The 24,716-nt window shown below is 42.8% G+C and overlaps 1 protein-coding gene across 6 annotated transcripts in view; it reads right to left on the reverse strand.

Annotated features, from left to right (window-relative positions):
- Window positions 1-7,814: 7,814 nt before the first annotated feature.
- LOC128700965 (SAFB-like transcription modulator) overlaps window positions 7,815-24,716 on the reverse strand; it is a 37,841-nt gene continuing 20,939 nt past the window's right edge. For 2 of the 6 annotated variants that reach the window (XM_053794480.1, XM_053794478.1), the window contains 8 exons: window positions 23,963-24,112; window positions 22,588-22,932; window positions 21,855-21,994; window positions 21,571-21,711; window positions 18,914-19,045; window positions 11,674-11,940; window positions 10,386-10,583; window positions 7,815-8,864 (listed from right to left, as the gene is read on the reverse strand). In XM_053794480.1, the coding sequence (XP_053650455.1) occupies window positions 8,678-8,864; window positions 10,386-10,583; window positions 11,674-11,940; window positions 18,914-19,045; window positions 21,571-21,711; window positions 21,855-21,994; window positions 22,588-22,932; window positions 23,963-24,112 (1,560 nt within the window). In that variant the 3' untranslated portion in view covers window positions 7,815-8,677. The remainder of the gene's footprint in view (window positions 8,865-10,385; window positions 10,584-11,673; window positions 11,941-18,913; window positions 19,046-21,570; window positions 21,712-21,854; window positions 21,995-22,587; window positions 22,933-23,962; window positions 24,113-24,716) is intronic. The other 4 variants (XM_053794479.1, XM_053794482.1, XM_053794481.1 and 1 more) reach the window with 4 other exon arrangements.

Consider the following 24,716-nt stretch of genomic DNA (forward strand, 5'->3'; position numbering starts at 1 on the left):
ATTGCCTAGGGATGTCCCGATCCCTCTCCGGTATCCCGGAGTAGCTTTGGGTGTCTTTTGGGCGACGGGTGTAGCTCTGGAAGCCACCTTTCGGATTCCGGGGGTGGTGGCTGAAGGAGGTATGCTTTGTGGCGGATATCCGGCCGCCCTCTCTTTTGTCCACCGAGGTAGCTCGGCAGATGTGAGGTTGCTATCCCAGATTGCTGGTTTACTGGCATGAAGGGTAGGGTATGGCACGGGTTCCATGCTGCATCTGCGCTACTAGCGGTGTCGAGTCCTCTTGGGCGCGGAGGGAGATTTCTGGCCCTTTCATCCCTCCTAGGAACTATCCCTCCCCGGTCCCCCCTTTTTTTTTCTTTTTTTTATTTTTATTTTCTTTTCTTCTTTCTTTTTTTTTCTTAAAAACAAAAAGAAAGAAGTAACCTAACCATGGCAGCCCTAGTCCATGAACCTGGTACCCCCGGGCCCCTTCTTGATACCGCACCCCGTTCTGACCCCGCCTCGTCTTTGGACCACTCTTCAGACATTCCTCATGCCTCTGTACCTATTGCCGGTGCTGTTTCCTCACCCGCTTCAGGTACTGAGGCCTCGACTGACTCCTTCGATTTATCAGACCTTCGCTCTCCTCTGACTATGCTTCCGGCCTCTCCCTCTACGGTGCGGCAATTTTCAAATCGCCGACCCGTTCCACGTCGGACCAACTCTGGTCCCACGCCTAAACGTCAACGACAATTACCTGCTGATGATACTTCTCCACCTTCACCTTCTCGTTCTTCTCAGAAACGATCGACACGTCCTTCACTACCTTTCCACGCTCAGTTTCAGACTGAACAATGGACTAAATTCTTCACTTTACGACCAACTTCCTCTACTGCCTATCTTTCTGACCATAGTATTGGCAAGGCACTCCTACGCCATGTTGGTAAAGATATTTCTTTTCATGCTCTTAAGAGCGGTACGCGCATCATTACCGTACAGAATGCTACCCAGGCTCGTGAGCTCTCTCGTCTTACCCATATAGATACTGTTCCTGTCACCCTTGAAAAACATCATTCCCTCAATTCTTGTAGTGGTACCGTTATTCTGCCCCATACCATAGTTCAACAAAATTTCCAGACATGTGGCACCGACATTCTAGAACAGCTGGAACTCCAAGATCTCCCAATCCTCAAGGTAGACACTTACGTTCTTCCTGCCCGTGGGCGGAGACGATACCCTAGCAATGTGGCTCGTTTAACTTTTGACAGCCGAGAACTCCCATCCTCCGTTTATATAGCAGGACATCGGTTACAAGTTCGAAAGGTGATCCCTACACCACAACAGTGTAGAAATTGCTGGCGATTTGGCCATCCAGCGAAATATTGCAGATCTATCGCCGAATGCCCAGTCTGTGGTGCCGATGACCATTCTAATACGTCTTGCAATCGATCTCCCTCTTGCCTTAACTGTCATGAGGCTCACCCTTCGTACTCTCGCCGTTGTCAGGTCTATTTAAACGAGCGGGAAATCCGTTACCTCAAAGAGACAGAAGGTCTCCCTTATGCCATGGCAGTTTCTCATCTCCGCCTCCAAGGGAGACTCCCACGTGTTTCTTATTCCCGTGTTTCAAAACGTCCCCCCACTTCTGGTATCCCATCTTCTACACCCACCTCTGTGGTTACCTCTCCCATAATCACTCCTGTATCTAATCCTTTTGCTGTCCTCGGCTCAGACGTCCCTACTTCAACGCCTCAGTCTAATCTCGCTTCTTCGAGTTCTCTCTTACAAGCCTCAGTATCGACGAGACCTCGTACGACACCTCTTCCCAATCGTCCCTCTACTTCTCAAAAGTCAAAAAAAGGTCCGGTAACACCTCCTACCCATCTTCCACCTCCTCATTTTACCCTCCCTGTCTCTGTCCCTAGTTCTTCCCCTCTCACTGGCTCAGTTACAAGTGCAGAGGTTCACCCTCCTCCTCGTAATGTACCTTCCTCCCCTGTTCCCTCCCAAGTTTCTTCCTCTTCTGCCACCTCCCAGGTTCCTGTCTCTTCTGTCCCCTGCCACGCTTCTCCAGTTCCCTCCACCCTTTCGCCCCCCCCTACCTTGGTACAGTCCAATACAGTTCCAATCTTTACTCATCCTCCCCCTACCATTCCCAATATTGTCTCCCATACGACATCTCTGAATTCCGAAACACTTGAAGCAATCTCTGAATATATTGCAGAGACCAAACCATCAATGGACACTGATCCACCTTCCGCTCTTCCTCTCTCCTCTGCTCCATCTGCGCAACTCCTTTCTTCACAGCGCACCGTTCCTTCGCTGCTTGAACATTTTCCACTGCCTCCGCATGTGGACTTTTCTAACCCTTCTAGTCCGTAGGAACCCTTACCTGCGGATTTCAAGTATCTTTATCATTGCCAATCATGGCCTTTTTACAGTGGAATATACGCGGCCTCAGGGGTAATCGGGGTGAGCTTCAGATGTTACTCTCCCAGTTTGCCCCTGTTGGTGTTTGCTTACAGGAACCAAAATTACACTCTGCTGTTATTTCTCACATCTCAGGCTATAATTTATTGTATTCTTCAGATCCTTTTCCTGATGGGACCTTTAATGAAAGTGCCCTTCTTCTCCGCACTGATATTCCGTACCATCAGCTATTTGTTCATACTTCGCTGCATTACACAGCAGCCCGTATCCACTTACATAGGTGGTATACGCTCTGTTCTTTATATCTCTCTCCTTCTCGGGCATTATCTATTCCGGATTTTGCCTTCCTTGTTTCGTCATTACCGCCACCGATTCTGTTACTTGGTGATTTTAATGCCCACCATTTCCTCTGGGGAGGGTCTCACTGTGATTCCCGTGGAATTCAGTTAGAGGCTTTTCTTGCCACCCACCCCCTCCATGTTTTAAATACAGGTACTCACACCCATTTTGATCCTCGGACTCATACTCTCTCTTGCATCGATCTCTCAGTTTGCTCTTCCTCCGCCGCATTAGACTTTACTTGGTCTGTTCTCCCGGACTTACATGACAGTGATCATTTCCCAATCATTCTTACTTCCCCTTCATATTCGCCACCTCTTCGCACCCCACGCTGGCAATTTAATCGGGCAAATTGGAACCTTTACTCACACCTGACTGTTTTTAAAGAGGTTCCTTCTTCGTCCTCCATCGATGAGCTTTTACACCTCTTCTCGTCCTCCGTTTTCACCGCAGCTTCTCATTCTATACCCCAAACTTCGGGCAGGCATTCTCAGAAATGCGTGCCTTGGTGGTCTCCTGCTTGTGCTCGTGCAGTACGTTTGAAACGCGCTGCATGGGGCAGGTACCGGTACAATAGAACCACAGAGCGACTCCTTGATTTTAAACAGAAGCGTGCGATCGCTCGCCGTGTCATCCGTGACGCTAAACGCACTTGCTGGCGAGATTATGTCTCCACCATCACCTCTGCTTCCTCTATGAGTGCAGTCTGGAAAAAAGTACGAAAACTGAGTGGTAAATATTCTCCTGACCCGGCTCCTGTTCTGCGGGTTGCCGGTGTTGATATAGCAAACCCACTAGATGTTGCCAATGAAATTGGCAATCATCTGGTCCGTATTTCTCAGGGACTCCATCTATGCCCCTCATTTCTTTCCTCAAAGTCTGCCAGAGAGTTAGCACCCTTGGACTTTTCTTCTCTCAGAGAAGAACAGTATAATGTGCCTTTTACACTTCAAGAACTGGAGGCAACACTCTCAGCTTGTCGATCATCGGCAGCTGGGCCCGACGACATTCATATTCGTATGCTACAACATTTACATCAGTCAGCCCTTGCAGTCCTATTACACCTTTACAATCTTATTTGGTCACAAGGAGTTCTTCCACAGCTGTGGAAATCCGCCATTGTTCTCCCTTTCCGCAAACCAGGCACTACGGGACATGAAACCTCCCACTATCGTCCCATTGCTCTTACCAGTGCAGTTTGCAAAGTAATGGAACGTCTAGTAAATAGACGTTTAGTGTGGTATTTAGAGACACACAACAGTCTCTCCACTCGTCAATATGGCTTTCGTAAGGGACGTTCTACCATAGACCCCTTACTGCGCTTGGATACGTATGTTCGTAATGCCTTTGCGAATAACCACTCAGTTATTGCCATATTTTTTGACCTTGAGAAGGCATATGACACAACTTGGAGGTATAATATTTTAGCCCAAGCCCACTCCTTAGGCCTTCGAGGCAATCTACCATCCTTCCTTAAGAACTTTTTAACTGACAGGCATTTCCGTGTTCGGGTTAATAATGTGCTCTCCCCGGACTTTGTCCAAGCTGAAGGTGTCCCCCAGGGATGTGTTCTGAGCACAACACTTTTTCTCCTTGCTATTAATGATTTGGCCTCTAGTCTTCCATCAAATATTTGGTCATCACTCTATGTTGATGACTTTGCTATTGCCTGTGCAGGCGCTGACTGTCACCTCCTTACAGTTTCTCTCCAGCATGCAGTCGACCGTGTTTCCAATTGGGCCACCACACATGGGTTTAAATTTTCCAGCACTAAAACCCACCAAATCACTTTCACTAGACGCTCTGTCATCTCTGATCATCCTTTGTACCTCTATGGCTCACGTATCCCTGAACGTGATACAGTCAAGTTTCTGGGCCTCCTCTTTGATCGTAGGTTATCCTGGAAACCTCACATTACCTCTCTGAAGGCAACTTGTCACAGCCGGCTGAACCTTCTTAAAACCCTTGCTCATCTTTCGTGGGGAGCTGATCGTCGAACCCTCCTTCACCTACATTCCACCCTTATTTTATCGAAACTTGATTATGGTGACCAGATCTATTCAGCGGCATCTCCTGCTACTCTCTCTAGCCTTAACCCCATTCATCACCAAGGATTACGTTTATGCCTTGGTGCTTTTCGCTCTTCCCCTGTCGAAAGCCTCTATGCAGAAGCGAACGTTCCATCCTTATCCGATCGCCGTGATGCCCATTGCCTGCGCTACTATGTACGCTCTCATGATCTCCGCAATCCTTCCATTTATAGAATGGTCACTGATATTAGTAGACATTCTTTATTTGTTCGCCGCCCCTGCTTACTCCGTCCCTTCTCTCTTCGCCTTCATTCGCTCTTGTCTTCTCTTCAACTACCACCTTTCTATGTACATGTAGCATCTCACTTTTCCCTACCCCCCTGGGAGGTCCCAGCTGTTCGAGTCTGTTCTTTCTCCCTCCCTTGCTCGAAAGCCCAACTGTCTACGGTCGCTTCCCGCTCTCTTTTTCTTGACCACTTTCACTCTCATTCTCATGCCATTGCTGTGTACACAGATGGCTCTAAGTCTTCTGACGGCGTAGGATTCGCAGCAGTGTTTCCGGACAGCGTCGTACAAGGGCATTTACTATCTTCAGCTAGTATTTTTACTGCTGAATTATATGCCATCCTTACAGCACTTATCCGTATTGCATCTATGCCTGTGTCATCATTTGTGGTTGTCTCAGACTCCCTTAGTGCTTTACAGGCTATACAAAAATTTGATACACCTCACCCCTTAGTCCTCCGTATCCAACTTTGGCTACGCCGCATCTTTACTAAGCATAAAGATATTGTTTTTTGTTGGGTCCCTGGTCATGTTGACGTACAGGGCAATGAACAGGCAGACACTGCTGCGCGGTCAGCAGTACATGACCTACCAGTTTCTTACAGGAGGTATTCCATGTACGGACTATTTTGCTGTAATATCTTCCCACCTTCACACCCGTTGGCAACAACGTTGGTCTACTATGCTCGGCAACAAACTTCAGTCTATTAAACCGAGTATAGGTTACTGGCCGTCTTCTTATCACCAGTGTCGAGGTTGGGAGACTACTCTCTCCCGTCTTCGCATTGGCCATACTCGTCTTACTCATGGATATCTCATGGAGAGGCGTCTTGCTCCTCTCTGTGAGAATTGCCAAGCTCCATTATCAGTCAGCCACATTCTGTTGGACTGCCCACTTTATCAACGAGCACGCAGAATTTACCTCTGTCGTCGTCTTCGCCCCGCTGCTCTCTCTTTACCTTCCCTTCTCGCTGATGGACCCACCTTTCATCCGGACTCTCTTATTGACTTTTTGACAACGACTGACTTACTTCACAAATTCTGATACTTTCAGCCCTTTCTACTTGTATCTCTTGCTACCCTCTACCCCCGTACTATCCCCTGCCCCGCTGTTTTCTGTAACCTGCTGATCATCCCCCCTCCCTCCTGCCATCCAATTCCCTTGCTTCCTTCCCTACCCTGCAGCGCTGTATAGCCCTTGTGGCTTAGCGCTTCTTTTTGATTATAATAATAATAATAATAATAATAATTCAAACAAAAAATAGATTTACTGTTATGCAGACTACTGCAATACTGTAATAATTGTATAAATAACATCAACCCATTCATGACTGCATATTAGAATGGCTAGTTGAACATTTATTGGACAATGACATCATTTGTTTACTTTTGAACATTGGCAAAAATCAAACATTTCCCATACTTTGAGCCCCATTTCCAGGTTCTTTTTATAGTAAAATCAATCAAAATCACCTCTATTTCTATAATATGTTTTCCATTCTATCAAATGAGTCCAAGAAAACGAGAATACAACCATAAATAATATACGAAAATAGACCACAAAGTCGGCATTTTAATTAAAAAAAAACGGTCAGGTTTTTTTTTCTCATGCACTGCGTGCTCCAGGATTTTTTTTATATGGTGCACACTGACCACACAGACCCATTCTCTCACATGTGGGCCTACCAGCTTTCTCCTGCTTGATTTGAAGCCGCTAGAATTTATGAGTATATATACGTCAAACACGGTACCTCGTAAGACTTATATATACGGCCGCGACAGTCAAAGGGTTAAGAGCACCTCGCCAGCATCAAGAAACCTTGAATCGCATAGGAAATCTGAAATTCAGGTTCTAAAACCCTGTACGACTCTTTGGGTTTAGTGTATTATAATATGGATAAAGTGAGGCGGCAGCTTAAAATAATAACGCTTCCACATAAAAGCGCTAAACCAAGGATCCGAGGCTTCTTAGGTCTCCCAGACTTTACGTATATTAGTATTGCAGTAATGGAAGGGGATCAGGAAGCACTTAACCCATAGGGGTTATCCAGTGCCTAAGAGGCATAATGGCTCAGTCTATGGGATGCTGGGTTGGTGAGGGGCTCTTGATTTAAGGAATTGGATCTGTGCTCCAGTTCCCCGAATTAAGCCTGAATGCCTTCCACATCCCCCCTCCCCTGGGCGCTGTATAATCCTACGGGTTTAGCGCTTCCCCCTTGATTATAATAATAATAATAATATGGGATGCTGGATCCAATTCCATAGATAAGAGCCCCTTGCCAGTATCAAGGAGCAGCCCTTGAGGGGATTAAGAGGTGTAGTAGTAATAAAATCATGTACATGTGCAGGATGAAAAAAAAAAAAAAATTTAGATGGTCAAAATCTGTTACCAATAAGTTATCAGGAGGCTTTCCACACGTTGAAACTTCTGCTTAATCAATCGTGGGGCAGATTTTGCCTGCGAAAAGCAATCCGCGTTGAGAGGTGGCACGGTGTCCGGCCTGTAGTTAGTAAGCAATTTAGTTGCAAGTGTAGGTGACACTGGCATGCATGTGTGTATTAATAAGGTCTTGCAGTTTCAAAATTACCTGGCCAGAAAAGTGACAATTTTGACATATGTCAAGAGGTAGGTTAAGTGATGGAAGAGCATGTCAAGGTAGAACACTTGCCTGAGGATCATCAAACCTACAAGCATTAAGCAAGAATCTCCACCTGCCAACCTAAATGCAGAACAGGTCAATAGAAGCAATATTTCAGATACACATTTTATTCAGGTACACACAAACATGGGGAATGTTCAATGAAAAAATAATTATGTACCTCAAGTCAAAGCTAGTACTACCTCAAGGTAGATGACAACTTGCACACCACTTGCCGTATTTTCCTGCACATCAGGCACGCTTCCCCTTCCCCCCCTAAAAAGTCTTGGAAAATCAGCCTGTTCGTACATGCTCAAGGTCAAAGGTAGGCTCTGGGTTTCACTAACATTTGTTTACTGTCAGAACAGCTTGGAAACTACATATCAGCAAGCAGCCGACAGTCGTGCGCCTTGTATGCCAGAAAACACGGTATAGGACGACCCTGCATGTACAGCATCTATTGTCGTCCACCCACCAGTGACAATTGCCGGTAGTGGAACATAATGAACAATGGCTCAATTTCAAACCAACAATAACGTGGAAAACCGTCAAGGTGCTGTGTATGCTGGGCAATCCTGTATATGCAACTTAACAGTAATCAAGCGTCATCACCTACAAGCCTTTTAAAGTCTTCACTAGCTAATTCATTTTTCCTTTATATAAAAAAACTCATCTCAGGGTTGAATGCAGCAAAACTAGACTCACGTAGGTACAGTACATGACAAGACAAATGAAACTGTGCGACTGCCCTGTGTACGTAACCACAATTTGGATGATTAACTGAAATGCCTAATTTTAATTAATGTATCTACAATGATAAATCTAATGAAACTTTGGGCCGAAAAAATCACATTTTTACATCACAGATGTATTGAAGGCCAATGTGAGTCTAACAAATAATTTTAAATGGTTAAAAGTGTCTACTACATATTACCTGCCTCAACACTCAACTTTGTCAGTCCTTAATTAAAATTCCTAATATTTACGAAAATTAGACATGGGGAATCTATCGTTCTGAGACAACATGGGCATGGACATAGAACTCATGCCAGGCTGGGAAACGTGGTTGAGATCCGCCCGTAGCATCTCGGACATGCCCATGCCTCCCATGTTTCCACTGCCGCCGCGTCCTCCCATGCCTGGACCACTGCCGCCGCCCCATCTGGAAATGCCAAGAAAATTATTGTCACACTTCTCTAGAACAAGCATAAACTATATTAAATATCCGAGCAATCTCCACGGCATGCATGAAAAAATAGCAAAAAATCATTTACATATGAGAAAAATTACAATGCAAGAACAAAGTTAATTAGCACAATTAAATTCCCCAACACAAAAATGCGTGAAGAATCTGAAGATTTGCTCACTTAAATCTGAAAAATATACTTTATACTGACATACATTTCATACAGGGCCAGGAATAAAATGATTTAAATATCATAAAGGAAATGTTTTTTTTTTTTAATTTAAAGTGAAGCAATAAATCCTCATTAAAAATTACTGCCAGTAATTGGCCATCCTAGGCAGATAAACAATGCATCTCTGTCCACAGCAGGGTTCGTACCTGCACACACACACACTGGCTCAAAGTATTGCATGCTCTGATGACATGACCGATGTACCGTGTACTCTGACGCAGTGTGTGCACATTCAAATCCTACTGTGGACCGAGACGACATTTGCAAAAAATCAGCAAATTGTTAAGCACTGTAATGTATATGGGTGGTGTGTTGCAAGTCATTCTATCAAAAAGGCCCTAGTTGCTTTGGAAATATTTCCCATAAAACTCCTGCATCCATACATTTTGTGAATTAAGTCAAAGCTAAGAATTCTTTCTACCAATAGTAAACTATCCACCTAATCTTAATTTAGTTATGTACACATGAGAGTTCAGTATTACGTAAAACGCACTGTATGTACAAGACCAAAATTATTACATTGGACATCATGATAGTAGACAAGGATGCCACAGGTGTTCACACATTTGTTCATTTAGGACTGAACAAGGGCACATACATTCAGAAGAGTGCAAAAGTGAATTGCTATACATCTAACATTTCTCCCTCTCAACCTTGTACTTTTATGAACTTTAATCAACCCTCCTCTCAACCTCGTACTTTTAATATTAACCTATTTGCTTCCTCAAACGAGTCTACTGTCGTCCTAGACCTGCAGCCCGGCCCTAGGCTAGGCTTGGCTACTTCCCATTTCTGTCTATCCACCTCCACTCTCTCCTGTAATACTTTACAAGAACAATTCTTATCCCTAGTTATAATTTTAGTTTTCGCTTCTGGCATACGGTTTACTGACTAACCTGCTAAAAAAAATGGCTCCCAAGACAATATATATAGTGCCCCCCCCCCAGTGTAAATTTCAATTGGGAATTAAAATTATCAATGAAAAAAAAGTATATTCAATATTTTTAAAACACTGGCCATCTCCCACTGAGGCAGGGTGACCTAAAAAGAAATTTTTTTTTTATATTTAGTAATTTATACAAAAGAAGGGGCTGCTAGCCCCTGGCTCCCGGCACTTTAGTCGCCTCTTACAATATCAATGGCCTCCGGAGGCAATACACCAACGCCTTCTCCCACACTTACAGTACGGTGGCGTGTGCAAGCTTCACTTTGTAATTATAATGATGTAAGACAAGAGAAGACAAGTGCAGGCAATAATAGCTGACCTATCACTGTTGTTCATGCTGCTTGACGTTCTCCAGCCCTGGGAGTCCCCCCCACGCACAGAGAGCCCAGAGGTGCCCATACTGCCCCCCATCATGGCCGAGCTGCTGCCATAGCTGCCCTTACTATCGCCCATACCCCCGCCAGTCCTCCATGCATCACCACCGCCGCCTCCGCCGCCCAGACCACTACCACTGTACCTGCAGAGACATTGCCGACACTCAGAACTGATTTATTCCATTAGCTGTATGTACACTAGAACTACTTTACGTCTTACCCGAGCAACAGCATCACAAAAATTAATCAATGACCAACACTACATAGCCAATCAGAATTACAACAAAAAATCACATGTACAGCAAGTCCTCGATTTACAAATACAATGACAATGTTCTGTATTGTGTACAATATATTACTGTGTATAATGTGTATATCATTATTCTGTGTATTATGCACAATACGCAAGATTCTCAACGTTTGTAAGTCGAGGATTTACTGTAAAAACAGATAAAGAAAACGACCATTGAATGTATGTAAATATCACTGAAGATTAAACAAAATTAAATTTTAAAAATTTTAACACATTGACAATATTATAAATCTAGAGTAAATTTTTTTAAAAAACTAAAAGAAACCGTGCACTCTCACTCGCTATGGTCACATTCGTACACTCACTACGGTCACACTCACTCACTACGGCCACACTCACTATGGTCACATTCGTACACTCACTACGGTCACACTCACTCACTACGGCCACACTCACTCACTACGGCCACACTCACTATGGTGTCACTCACTCACTACGGCCACACACTACGGTCTCACTCAAAATATGCAACTTTCAAACTCTCTCAGCGCACATTCATGTAATGACCGATTGCAAGCTTGAGGATCAACTCTTTTTTAATAAGCGTTTGTCATGCAATAGTGAAGGACAATTAAGTGGCGAATGCTAAAATATAACCAGTTCAGTTGAATTTAGATATACCAAAAGGATGACTAAATTATAATAGAGAAATTAATATTAAATATCCGTCCCAATTCGCAACATTAACCCACAGAGAAAAACAAGAGGTTCATTGATCTGGAGGTTTCCATCCCTTTCCGAGATCCTCTCCAGCAGATGTGTTGAAGATGATCCCAGGACGAGATCAAAATATACAGATTAATCAACTTCCTTTGTTTGTCTACACGTGGGTTATTATTGAGTATTTAAAAGTGTTCATTACACTTTTAGTCATTCATAAGCTAGAGTGAACGAGGTCAGTTTTCTGCGAGCGGAATTACCTTTCCCTAGGTCTGTCTCGTGAGGCCTGAGGGGGTAGTGGTCCTCTATGATCACGATCGTCTCGTGGGCCAGATCTATCAACCGGACGCCTATCGTCGCGCCGATCATCGTAACGATTAGCAGCGCCGCCGACGCCGGGCGGTGCGCCGCGCAGATCCTCGCGACCCCCGCTGCCACCACCGTGACTAGCATGACTGCCGTGACCGCCCCGCTCAAAGCGCGCAGGTTCGCTTCCTCTCTCATAGCTCCGATCTTCATTGTATCTGCTTGAAAGTAAATCAATCTCTCATTAATATCTAAAATTACTGTATTCATAATGTTGGCACAATTGTAACACTGAACAAATATTATTTAAACTTAGAAACCTTAGGTGCCAATTATACAATAAATAACCCAATATTGACTTGAAACTTCAAAGAACCGCAACTGAAACTTGCCACCTTTATTTACTACACCAGTCTCGCTTTCCCACCTCTATGCAGAAGGGCTGGAATGTTGGCACACTTGTAATATTCAACAAATATTGTCTAGACCTTTTAAACCTTAATCACGCACGAGGTCTGGCGACAAGACTGTTTTAGCCTCGAGACACTGACCGCCACCTACCAAGGGTGGGGGAGCGATCCCGTCCAACCAGTCTCCAGTGTCGTCGTCTGCCTGTCTTCAACTGGAGCAGCCTGTGTACAATATTTTCAGACTTCTTATCCTCAAGCACGATGGAATATTTTAATATCGTACTTCAGTTATAGAGGTGAAAACTATTACATAATACATTATCTACCGACGACAGATACACATTTTACTACATCCACCAGTACGAGATTTTTTCTGGTGGCAGAGTGGAAGCACTCCGGGAAGAACCTTACTAACGGCATTCTTGAAATTTCTGAGGTTATCAATTTTCCTATCATTCACCATCTGAGTCTCTTATACAACACGAACTTTGTTGAATCCTTCGATTATTTAACTCCTTCCAACCAATCTACCTACAAGTAAAAATTCTAAAATGTCTTATCTGAGCGCCTCTGCAAAGTTATTATGTGCGAGTGAAAATGTTGAACGATGATGAAAGCATTTTCTTTTTGGGGATTTTTTTTTTTTTTGAGTCACCCTGCCTTGGTGGGAGATGACCAACATGAAAAAAAAAAAAAATTGCATATACCAAGGTTACCGTTTAAAGGCCCTCAAAATTTCCGAGACATTACGAAGTGCAGTTACCCCCTCAAGAATTGCTGTAGTTCTTACACATGTATACTTTGAAACATACGAGGGGCTTAAACTACATCCTCCAACGGTGTCCCATGGCCTGGTATGCAACAACCCCACTTCTCACACACCGAGTGTCCAGGGTGCAATCCCCAGTCAGGTGGAAACATTGGATGCATTTCCCTACACCTGCTGTCCCTGTTCACCTGGCAGTAAGTAGGTACCTGGGTTTTAGTAGACAGGTGTGTGTGGCATTCTGGGGGACAAGATTGAAGGACCACAATAGAAATAAGACAGTCCTTGATGACACAATGACTACCCTGGGTCATCCTGGCTGGCTAGCCCCTCCCCACCCTGGGTCATCCTGGCTGGCTAGCCCCTCCCCACCCTGGGTCATCCTGGCTGGCTAGCCCCTCCCCACCCTGGCTCATCCTGGCTGGCAAGCCCCTCCCCACCCTGGGTCATCCTGGCTGGCAAGCCCCTCCCTACCCTGGGTCATCCTGGCCGACTAACCCTCCGAGTTAAAAATCCCAACAAAATCTTATGAATAATACAGATGTCTTGTCTTAACCCTTTCAGGGTTCCGAGGCCAAATTTTGACGTGTCAGCGACTTTGCCGACTGACTCCCATTTTAGGCCAATTACATTATTCCAGTCGACCAAATTCTTAATTACTTCAGTAGTACTACTACTGTTCTATCGACCGAGCACAAGAAATCGCCAAATCAACTGTTTCAACTACAAAAAGTGACCGGAAATTGGTAATTTGGCCAATTTAACACAAAGATCAAAATATTCCAATTTCAAAATAGGGTCCAGAATAAACAATGCAGACATTCCTGGCACTAAACTAACATCTCCTCTGTTCATTAGTTACATTTTCAGGCTTTACTAATGAATTCCATTTTGATTTTTTATTCACAATGAATTTTTAATCAAACCAAAAAATAGAAGATTTACTGTTATGCAATATTGTAATAATTGTGTAAATAATACCACAACATTTGTGAACATATATTAGACCCACCAGCTGGCGTGTATTAGACGTGTGAGGTCATTTGTTTACTTTTTAACATCAGCAAAAATTTAAAATTTTCGCTACTTTGAGCTCAATTTCCAAGCCATTTCCTGCACTAAAACCAATCAAAATCAATCTCTATTTCTGTAATATATCTTCCACTCTATCAAATGAAACCAAGAAATTGCAAATACAACTATAAAAAAAAAACATGAAAAAACACTGCAGTGTTTTAATTGAAAATTACGATCTCAGTTTTTTTTATCGTACAGCGTGTGCTGCAGGATTTGTTTTATGTGGTGCACACATACCACAGATGTCTTCTCTCATATCTAGGAACAAATTTACCACTCACGGCTTATCAGAGTGAGCTGAGCTCGTGGCATAGATCTACGGTTTGGACCATCAACTCAAAGCCGTAGAACTACGGCACGGACCCTGAAAGGGTTAAAATTGAGCCCATTGTGCAGTCGAGCCTCAGAATGGGCGCTTGACGACCCAAGTGTTTGACTATGCGCTCGAGTCTCAAAACACTCGTGCTTGACCGTACATAATTGAAGCACTAGGCTTTGATTACGATTTTCTTTGGTGCTTGTTAGTAGTTTTGCTTGGCACACAATCCCTCAATTGAAAGCTAACCATAGACTTTCATTCACCAGAAATCTTTCTTACAAATGACAACAATCATAGCAGGGAAATACAGCAAAACGGGGAAAAAATAAAAATCCTTTTGTCAATGGTTTCAGTATTCTGCCTAGCTCCACCTACATACCCCCCCTCCCCCCCCTCCCCAGAATAACAACTGAACTATGACATAACAGCCCAGAATGGCTGTACACAATACACAAAACCTTGTGAACTAGCAATAAACAGTTACTACATTTAGGGAGGGATTCAGGGAAACCTGTTAGCTGGACCAGAGTCCTGGAGGTGGAAAGTACAGTGCCTGAACTATTACCCACCTCCTAAATTCATCTACCAACCTTTACAACATTCTTCAGTCTCCTCTTACAACCTCATCTGTTAAACAACCCCTTTTCCAATCTGACTGGATATCAGATTGGAAAGAGAGAATATGGAGGTAGTGAATGTGTTTAGATACTTGGGAGTCGACTCCTCGCCGCTGCACGAGTCACTAGTACCACGATCACCAAGCTACTAAGTCCAGATACACTACCACTCAAAACCTTCCTATCAACCTAATCATCCCCTATCATCACTTCCCCCACTCACCCCACTAGGGTCTTACCTAAGATTATGAAGCAAGTGGACTTGTCAGTGGATGGGTCCCTGAAACATGACGTGAACCATAAAATTGGTAAGGAGAAAAAATGCAAGTGATGCATGGAGGCATCTGTGGAGGCAATGAACTTGATCCATGGAGGCAGAGTAAAATGCATCAGAGTATAGGGGTACCAACACTCTTATATGGGTATGATGCATGGGTTTGAAATGTGCAGCGAGGAAGTGGAAATGTCATGCAAGATGTGACTATTACACAGAGAATTTGTAGTCTGGAGATTGGATTAGTTACTACAAGTATTATCCAGAGGGCTGAAGAGGGGTTAGTGAGGTAGTTTGAACATTAGAAGAGATAGAGCAAAATAGGATAATTGGAGGGTGTATAAATCTGTAGTGGAGGGAAGAAGAGGTGTGGGGGGCATAAAGATTGGAGGGAGGGAAGGAGAGGTACTGTGTCAAAAGTGCCTGGAAACCCAACAGATACGAGTGTTAGGAGTGAAGTCAAGTGTTTTTCATGGCTTAACATGCTGTTGAAGTGTGAGCAAGGTAACATTCATAAAGGGATTCAGTGGCAAGTCCTGGAGATGGATAGTACAGTGCCTGCACTCTGGAGGAGGTGGGGATATTGCAGTTTGGAGGGGACATCTGAGTCGTAATGTCAGCGTGCCTCTGGCAAGACAGTGATTGATTTTTTTTTTTTCAGGTTGCCTTACCTTGTACAAGAATGGTATACAATACCGACAAGATGAAATTAAGACATGTATACTGACGTCAGGTGGAAATAGGACGGGTAGCAGACGAGGGCATAGTCACTGGTAGGCGGGATTCCCGCCTACCAGTGACTACGACTACGGTGCCCTTCGCACCTACTCCTAGGTTGAGGGACTGATTACCTCATCTTCTGTACATAGTTCTACCACCTTCAAGTTATGTCCTGGAATTTGTATTGATAAAGCCACTGGATGGCGAAACGTCTACAATAAGGATACCCAGATGTTGTACATGTGTCTTAAGTTGCCTTACCTTAGTGGGAAGAAGCTAATGTTTAAAAATGGGGGAAATTATGCCATGTGAATAGGTAATGGTGCCACTAATCTAAAAATGGCATTAATCTGAGTGCTTTCCAAAATATGTACTAAACAGGATCACCAAACAGAACAAAAGGAAAATGTGAAAGATTTGGGAACATAAGACAAAGGTCACGACAGCCAGGATGACAGGGTGGGCATTGAAAACTTTCAAAAACGAGCGAAATAATGCCAATGGTGACAATCGCTAGTGCTCTCTCATTTGGAATATTGCTGTGTTGATGGCCCCGTTCAAGGCAGAAGAAATATCAGAGCTGGAACAAATGCAGAGACTGGTTACAGCCCACAGAGCCAGTAAAACATTTTAATTGCTGGGAAAGCCTTAAGTCATAAATATGTACACACTGGAGTGGAGGAGATGCATATTATTACATGCCTGTAAAGTACTCTAAGGCCTGCTCCCAAATCTGCACACTGTCACAATATACTCGAGTGAGTGATATGGAGGGAAGTACAAAATAAACCCAGTGAAAAGCAGTGGGCACAATAAGGGAACACTGTATCAACATACATGACTTGTTCCCAAATCTGTACCCTGCCATAACATACTGGAGTGAGAGATATGGGAGAAGTGCAAAATAAACCCAGTGAGGAGCAGGGGTGCAGTGGGGACAATAAGGGAACACTATCAACATCCGGGGATGCAGACTTTTCAACATCTTGCCAGAAGATATCAGTAACACTGCTGGAACAAGTGTTGAAGCCTTCAAGAGGAAACTAGACAAGTATCTTCACCAGGTGCCAGATCAACCAGGCTGTGATGTATATGTGGGGCAGCGGGCCTCCAGCAGCAACAACCTGGTTGACCAGGCAAGCACCAGACGAGCCTGGCCCATGGCCGGGCTCAGAGAGGAGATATACTCTCGAAATTCTTCAAAGGTATATGGTCCCAGATTATTCAAAATCTTACCACAATATATCAAACACTGCTGGAACAAGTGTACAAGAGGAAACTGAACAAGTATTTTCACCAAGTGCCAGATCAACCAGGCTGTGATGGGTATGTGGGTCAGTAAGCCAGCAGCAGCAGCCTGGTTGATAGCACCAGACAAGCCTGACCCATGGCCGGGCTTCAGGAGTAGAAACACTAAACTAATCAAAGGTAGGGTAAAGGTTCTTATAAAACATACCAGACATTTATTTACTAGTTAACGTTCTACAATTACCTAAAAATTTCACATTTCACGAACACTGCTCTTAACAAGGAGCAATTGCTCGGTCCGGTAATTTCCTTTAAACACCGGCGGCCATTTCATCACTCACTCCATCAGTGTCTTCAAGCTGATACTACAGAAACAGAGGCACTTTTAACCCTTTCAGGGTCCAAACCGTAGATCTACGTCATGAGCTCAGTTCACTCTGATAAACTGTGATTGGTACACTTGGGCCTAGATATGAGAGAATACATCTATGTGGTATGTGTGCACCACATAAAACAAATCCTGCAGCACACTGTGTATAATGAGAAAAAAACAAACCACGATTTTCGATTAAAACAGCAACTTTGCAGTGTTTTTTCGTATGATTTTTATAGTTGTATTTGCAATTTCTTTGTCTCATTTGATAGAATGGAAGACATATTACAGAAATAGAGATGATTTTGATTGGTTTTAGCACTGGAAATGGCTTGAAACTGAGCTCAAAGTAGCAGAAATGTTAAATTTTTGCCGATATTCAAGAGTAAACAAATGACCTCACACGTCTAATACACGCCAGCTGGTGGGTCTAATATACATTCACAAATATGGTGATGATATTTATACAATTATTACAATATTGCATAACAGTAAATCTTCTATTTTTTGGTGTGAATAAAAATTCATTATGTGAATAAAAAATCAAAATGGGATTTATTTGTGAAGCCTCAAAACGTAACTAATGAACCGAGGAAATGCTAGTTTAGTGCCAGGAATGCCTACATTGTTTATTCTGGACGCTATTTTGAAATTGGAATATTTTGAACTGTGTTAAATTGGCCAAATTACCAATTTCCGATCACTTTATTTTGTAGTTGAAACAGTTGACTTGGCGATTTCTTGTGCTCAATCGATAGAATAGAAGTAATACTAGTGAAATAGCTAAGAATTTGGTCGACTGGAATGATGTAATTGGCCTAAAATGGGAGTCAAAGTCGGCAAAAATCGCCAATTCGTAAATATTGCTGAAACATCAAAATTCGAGAGAGCATAATTTCGTCAATTTTCCATCAAATTTCGTACTTTTTGTTTTATTACCTTCACAAAAAGATTCTCTACCATTTCATAAGAAAAAATAACAAATTTTTTTTTGGAAAATTCTTGGACACTGGGGCACCACTTCAGATTTTGGCCTTGGACCCTGAAGGAGTTAAAGCACTAAGGTTGGTGGCCAAATTTCCCCATTATATGTTAACACTTCCACCTGCAAGTGTTAACAGAATTGTCTCGACTGTATGAATACAGATCAACAACAACAACAACAACAACAACAAAAAGTTTGCACAAAAATAAATAATTTTAAAGGCAGGACCAAGAACTGGAGCCCATCACCTGCACCAAAGTACTACCTGGCAACTACTATAATGACCTATGACAAAAAACTAAACACTGCTGTAAATACTATACACAGCTAAAGCCCCATTAAAAAAAAAAAAAAACTAAATGCCAACTGCAAATCTACAAAATTTTGGCTATGATAAATTTGTACCTTCTCTGGGGTGCTGGAGCCTCGTCAAAACGTGATCTGTTATCTGGAGCTGGTCTTTTACGATCCTCGAAGAATTCCCTGCGCTCGCGGTCTTCAGCCGGCCGCTTGATGCTTCTGCGCGTCTCCTCGTACCTGAAAGAATAGTAGACTCCGGCTCATGCTAATGGCTCTACAAGCCTCGTATTGAGATTTCCCTTACACAAACACCACAAGCCTGATATCCAAGTTGTCTCTTCCCTTACACAAACACCACAAGCTTCGTACACATACAGGAGGGCCCTGCATATACAGCACCTTGTTCGTGTACCGTGTTTTCAATGTCTTAAATTGAGCCATTGTTCATTATGTTCCACCTGCTGGTGATGTTCACAGGAGGGTGGAACAACAGTTCAATTGAAAGCCAATGAAAACATGGAACACCAAAAAGAGTGCTGTACATACGGGGCTTTCCTATAGTCTGTGGATTCGTCAAAAGAAAGTGCCTAGCTACTTTCCAACATTAGAAATTAAAACTAAAATATCAAAATTTTTAAAAATAAATTTAGTATTAGAACCAGAGACGACACTAACCGGAGTCTACTGTTAGAAATACAGGGTTTATTAACAGTTAAATAAAATGCACAACACACATCAAGACCAAGTGCAACTTGAGCATCCAAAATTATAGGTAATCTTACCATAAAAAAACAAAATATTTTGCATTAATTTGGGGACAAATGGATTGCTATTTTTTGTAGTAAAGTCTGTCATATACAGAATTTCAAACTTAAATCTTATAATGCACTGCATACAGGAAGGTAACACCCATCTTGAAATAAACAGTTACAAGGTTATGTACAATACTTAATGAAGGGGAACCAAGCGCTGTACCAAAAACTACTGGTTTGAAGTTTGATTGAAAGTGCCTCCACAAGTGTCGATGGGAAAAAAAAAAAAATTACTCGTGTTTAAGCTGGAAGCCAGAGCCACTAGTAGTGTTTCGAACACCCACCAGTTCGGGCAACTATTCGATGTTTTACCTTACACAGCAAATATACCTACTGGTAGGTGCTTCATAATAGCCCACAGACACTCAGGAGATTAACTGATCTATAGATTTCAAATCCAGTTAGCCAGACTCAAGTCCTGAAGGTGGGAAGTACAGTGCTTGCACTCTAAAGGAAGGTTTGGGCTATCTGCTCTTTAGCGACATCTGAACTATCGTATCTGTGCCCCTCTGACAAGACAGCAATAGTGTGAATGATGATGATTCTTTTTCCGGTCACAATGGGATGATGGTCTCCCAGAAAGGTGTCAAAATATACAGATCAATTAATCTCCTTAGTTTCTGTCCCCATGTGGGTATTACTGAGCACCGACAAGTGATTATACACTAACTACTCATAGATAATTACTGTGGAATACTACATGTGATACTCACCAAATTGCTAAGTAAATGTCATGGCTATCTGGGGAAATTTTTTTAGCACAATAGGTGTAGATGCAAGGCTCAACAAGAACTACCCGAGCACTGTACAAATTCTTACTCGTGAAATTGATGGGGTTTGAAACCATGGCCAGTGACTCCAAATTCATGGCTGGTATTAACCACAGCCTGCTGGCTCTAATGCGATACCCAGATGGACAAACTTCAGAGCCAGCTGACCCAGAGGTTAACACACTGGCCTGGAGTTTACCCCCACTTGCCATGGCTTCAAACCCGCACCTGTTCCCTGGCGCGGGTTTGAAGCTACTGCGTTATTGTGATTTCGCAAGTCATGGCAGGGTAATAATTTACATAATTTTTTTTTTTTATCCCACACAGTCTGGGGTGTTATTCTGAAGTACATTAAAGACTGAACATTGTAGTAGCCAAGTTAGAAATAATATCAGATTTAATAGTGCAATATAACCAAAATGTCACAACATAACCAGCAAATGCCACAAGTAGTTCAACCTCTTACAAAGTTTTTGTTAAAGAGTACAGAATAGCCTTCAAATGCCACAAGCAAAGTTCCTTAACAGACTGACTATTTCTGCAGTACTGTACTACAAGAAGCACCAAACCCTTGGTCACTAAGCATGAGGCATACTGTAGGTGCCACTCTCCACCCACTAACACCAGCTCCATGATCTGGCTGTTGGTAATCATCCACTAACATGTATACCAAAGGGTTGACCTGGTTAAAACAGTGAACAGTAACACACAAGGACTTGCCCTGTATGGACCAGTAGGTCCACTACAATGCTCCTCCACTGTTGTGTGTGTAATGCCTGACGTTTAGCAAGTTCACAGAAGTGAATAGGGTCAGGGGAAACAGATGTTAAGAAACATGTCTGTCTCCACCCAGCCCAGGATCAACCCTAGGCCTTCGTCTGCCACCCAAAAGCGCTACCAACGTCTTGTCACACGAGTGGCTAGTTCATTTAAGTGCAAGGAGGGGAGGGGGGTAGGGGGATGGTTGTGGCCGTTTAAGAATATCATTAGAAACATAAAAAGCAAGTGGTGCAGATTGGATGGGTCACTGAAATTCCATATTTAATACATGGAAGTTGAGACCTACACATTCAGCATCCCCTGGGAGTCAATAACTGTGGATTACTCAAACATTTAACCTGACTGAAGTCTTAAAATGTAGTTTCAGTCAAGACAGACATTAGCTGGGAATGTACGGTACCTCATTTGTTGACGTCGAAGTTCCTCTCTCTCCCTCTCCAGCTTTTCTCTCTCCATCCTCTGGTGCTCTCTCTCCAAGCGTAAGAGTTCGTGCTTCTGTCTTTCTATTTTTTCTCGTTCTAAGCGCAATTTTTCTCTCTCCCTGTTGACAAATTACAGTTTTATTACTCTTTAGGTAAAGGTAATGTAACATTTTACTGTGGCAACGTTTCGCTCTCCAGGAACTTTATCAAGCCGCTACTTTTGGGCCACACTCCACTTTTAAAGGGTCAAACGACAACTTACCTCTGGAGTCTCTCTGCTTCTTCTCGCTGACGTCTTTCAATGTTACGTTGCCTCACTTCATCCTCTCTTCTCCTCCTCTCCTCTTCCCGCATCACTCTCTCCCGGGCACGCAGGCGCTGTCGTTCGCGCTCATCCATGATCTGCGCCAGAAAAGGCTTTTAAAACCAGTTTAATTTGCAAGAAAAATACTAAACTGTCACCGAATTTTATGACTTAAGCCAAAAAATGAAAGTATAAGCCAGAAACTTTTTCCACACAAATTCTCCAACCGAGGCTGGGTGACCCAAAAAAACTAACCATCATTCACACTATCACCGTCTTTCCAGAGGTATTCAGATATGACAGTTTATGCGTCCCTAATTTATCACACTGAATTAGAAGCACGGTCACACTGCTTGGGGAATGTGGATAAATCCTTGGATCAGGAGCCCTTCAACAGCAAGGCAACCTCTCCGAAAGAGAATGTGGAGCTTAAGCACTAGTTAGTGATAACAGTTTCCAGTCACCTCTAGTAGGAAAATGAGGAGCTGACACCGTTTTGACCTATGAAGTTACTCAGAGTAAAGGAGGGAAAATAAATTATTTTATTCCACAATGCTAGTAATCTCCCTTCTGTTTGACAATGGATGTGCCACACATGCTTGACACTCACAACAGAACACACGTATGCACACAAAATGCACCACAACACAAAAGTCAACAAGAACATAAAAATATTGTAACTAGGTCATACCTGTTTGAAACTCAAGACTTCGTTTCTGCCTCCTCGTGGCTCGAACTTATAATTATCTTGTCGTCGTTCAAACGGCCTGTTATTTCTTGGTCCCCTGCGATCCCGATCTTTACTACTTCTACTGATGTCCTTGGAATGTGACCTCCTGTCATTCTTGTCCCCATCTTTACCACTCTTATCATCTAAACCTTCCTTATCATCACTGCCATCTTTTTTATCACCCTCCTTCTTATCTCCTTCCTTCTTCTTGTCGCTACTTGAATCTTTCTTGGAGTCTGATGGTTTACGATTGGACGACGAAGAGGATGCTTTGTTTCTGGTTGGACCACCAGGTTCTCCCTTAGCCTAGAAAACAAAGCCCCCTGTTTTAGAAGCCATCTAGTTTAAAAATAATAAAAAAAGGGACAATACCCGAGGAGAAAGAAATTAATGATGTTTAGGGCACTGCGTGTCCAAAGTAATGTCTTATTACTGATTCAAAATACAACCAGGTAAAATATACGTAGAAAGTACAATAAACTGTCATATCTTGTCCCTTAAATGCCTCTTGATAATAGTGGTACCATTTATGTGCTGTCAAATGAATTTCAGAAGCTAGAATGTTGAAGCCATGTATTGCTCCTTGGATAATGTGTGATGTGTACTGCACAACAAGACCCAACTCTTGTATGTTACCTACAACGAGGAGTCAGTCTAATTGAGCGGTTCTTAACTGGGGTACCCATACTCCTTGGGGGTCTGGGAATCAAATAATGGGGAGGGGGGGGGTATGGGATTCAATCTCTGAACCATTTTAACCCTTAAACTGTCCAAATGTAGATCTACGTTTTTTCAACATTTGAAAAGTACGTAAAAATACGTACTTTTTTTTTTACATTTGAAAAAAGTGTAAAAAAAAAAACTGATATTTTTTTTTTTTGTTATATTTGAAAATGTAAAATAAATATGTAGATATACTTTTGGAGCACTACGCATAAGAACGTCTGTGTTTGGACAGTAAGGGGGGGGGGGGGGAATAAATTAAATGATAAACTATCAACTGTTGTGTTACTAGCCATCCTTGTGTGAAATAAAACCAAGATATTAACATCTTTTGGAGTCATACTGGCGACTAGCAGCAATGGTGATGATTCAGGCAGTCTGGTAAAGTGAGGATAGAAGGGTATGGGAACATATTGGCAAATTCATTAGTAAGTTTATTCAGGTACACAAACAGTTACCTAAATTACTGTACACAGCAGCGTGTGTTGGGTTAGTAATCGCAAGAAGGTTAAATAACACTGGTTAGATATTCCCCCTTGTGTCAAACGAGGCAACTCATCCAGAAACAACCTGTTCCATTTGAAAACTGACCCACATAAGTTTTTAATTGTACCTTTTCCACCTGGATCATACGACCATGAAGTTCTGTGTGGTTGAGCTGTGAGATACACTTGGCAGCGTCGTCACTACTGGCCATGGTGACAAACCCATAACACTTGGCCCCGGGAGTCTTGGCATTAGTCACTATCTTTGCACTCGTAACCTGCGATTAAAGAAAAACGGTTACATAAAAATTGAAAATGTGTACACAAAAGCATTAATTTTTTTCATAAATCTCGAATATTACGAGTTGATAAAAAACGGGCATAGGAAACAATCACAGACCAACACGGGCAAGAGTATACATTAATATAAATATTCCATGGGGAAAGTGGGTTAGAATCCTTCTTTCATAAGCCACAGGTGTCGTAAAAGGCGACCAAAATGCTGACAGCAAGGGGCTAGTAACCTTCTGTATAAATTACTAGACGTAAAAAGGAAAGCTAGTTTTTTTTCGGGTCAGTGGTAAACTGCCGATGTGTTGATAAACATTCAATTCTTTAGAACAAGAACCCCCTCACACCAACATCAAAGCACCACTCTTGACTGAGTACTCAACCATAAATAGTTCACTACTTAAACCAGGAATGGGTGGTGGTTGAACCCAAGGCCTGTATAAGGCATACAAGCAAGAAAAGACTAAGACTTTCCAAGCAGTTGTAATGTAACATATGTAGACAACTGCTAAGCATAACAGTTTACCCTGGATCCTGTCCTTGAGCATACAAGGTGCAGACAGACTTTCCAAGACTGGGGGGGGGGGGGAC

This window comes from Cherax quadricarinatus, unplaced genomic scaffold (genome assembly GCF_038502225.1).
Source record: "Cherax quadricarinatus isolate ZL_2023a unplaced genomic scaffold, ASM3850222v1 Contig7, whole genome shotgun sequence".
NCBI classification, from domain to species: Eukaryota; Metazoa; Arthropoda; class Malacostraca; order Decapoda; family Parastacidae; genus Cherax; species Cherax quadricarinatus.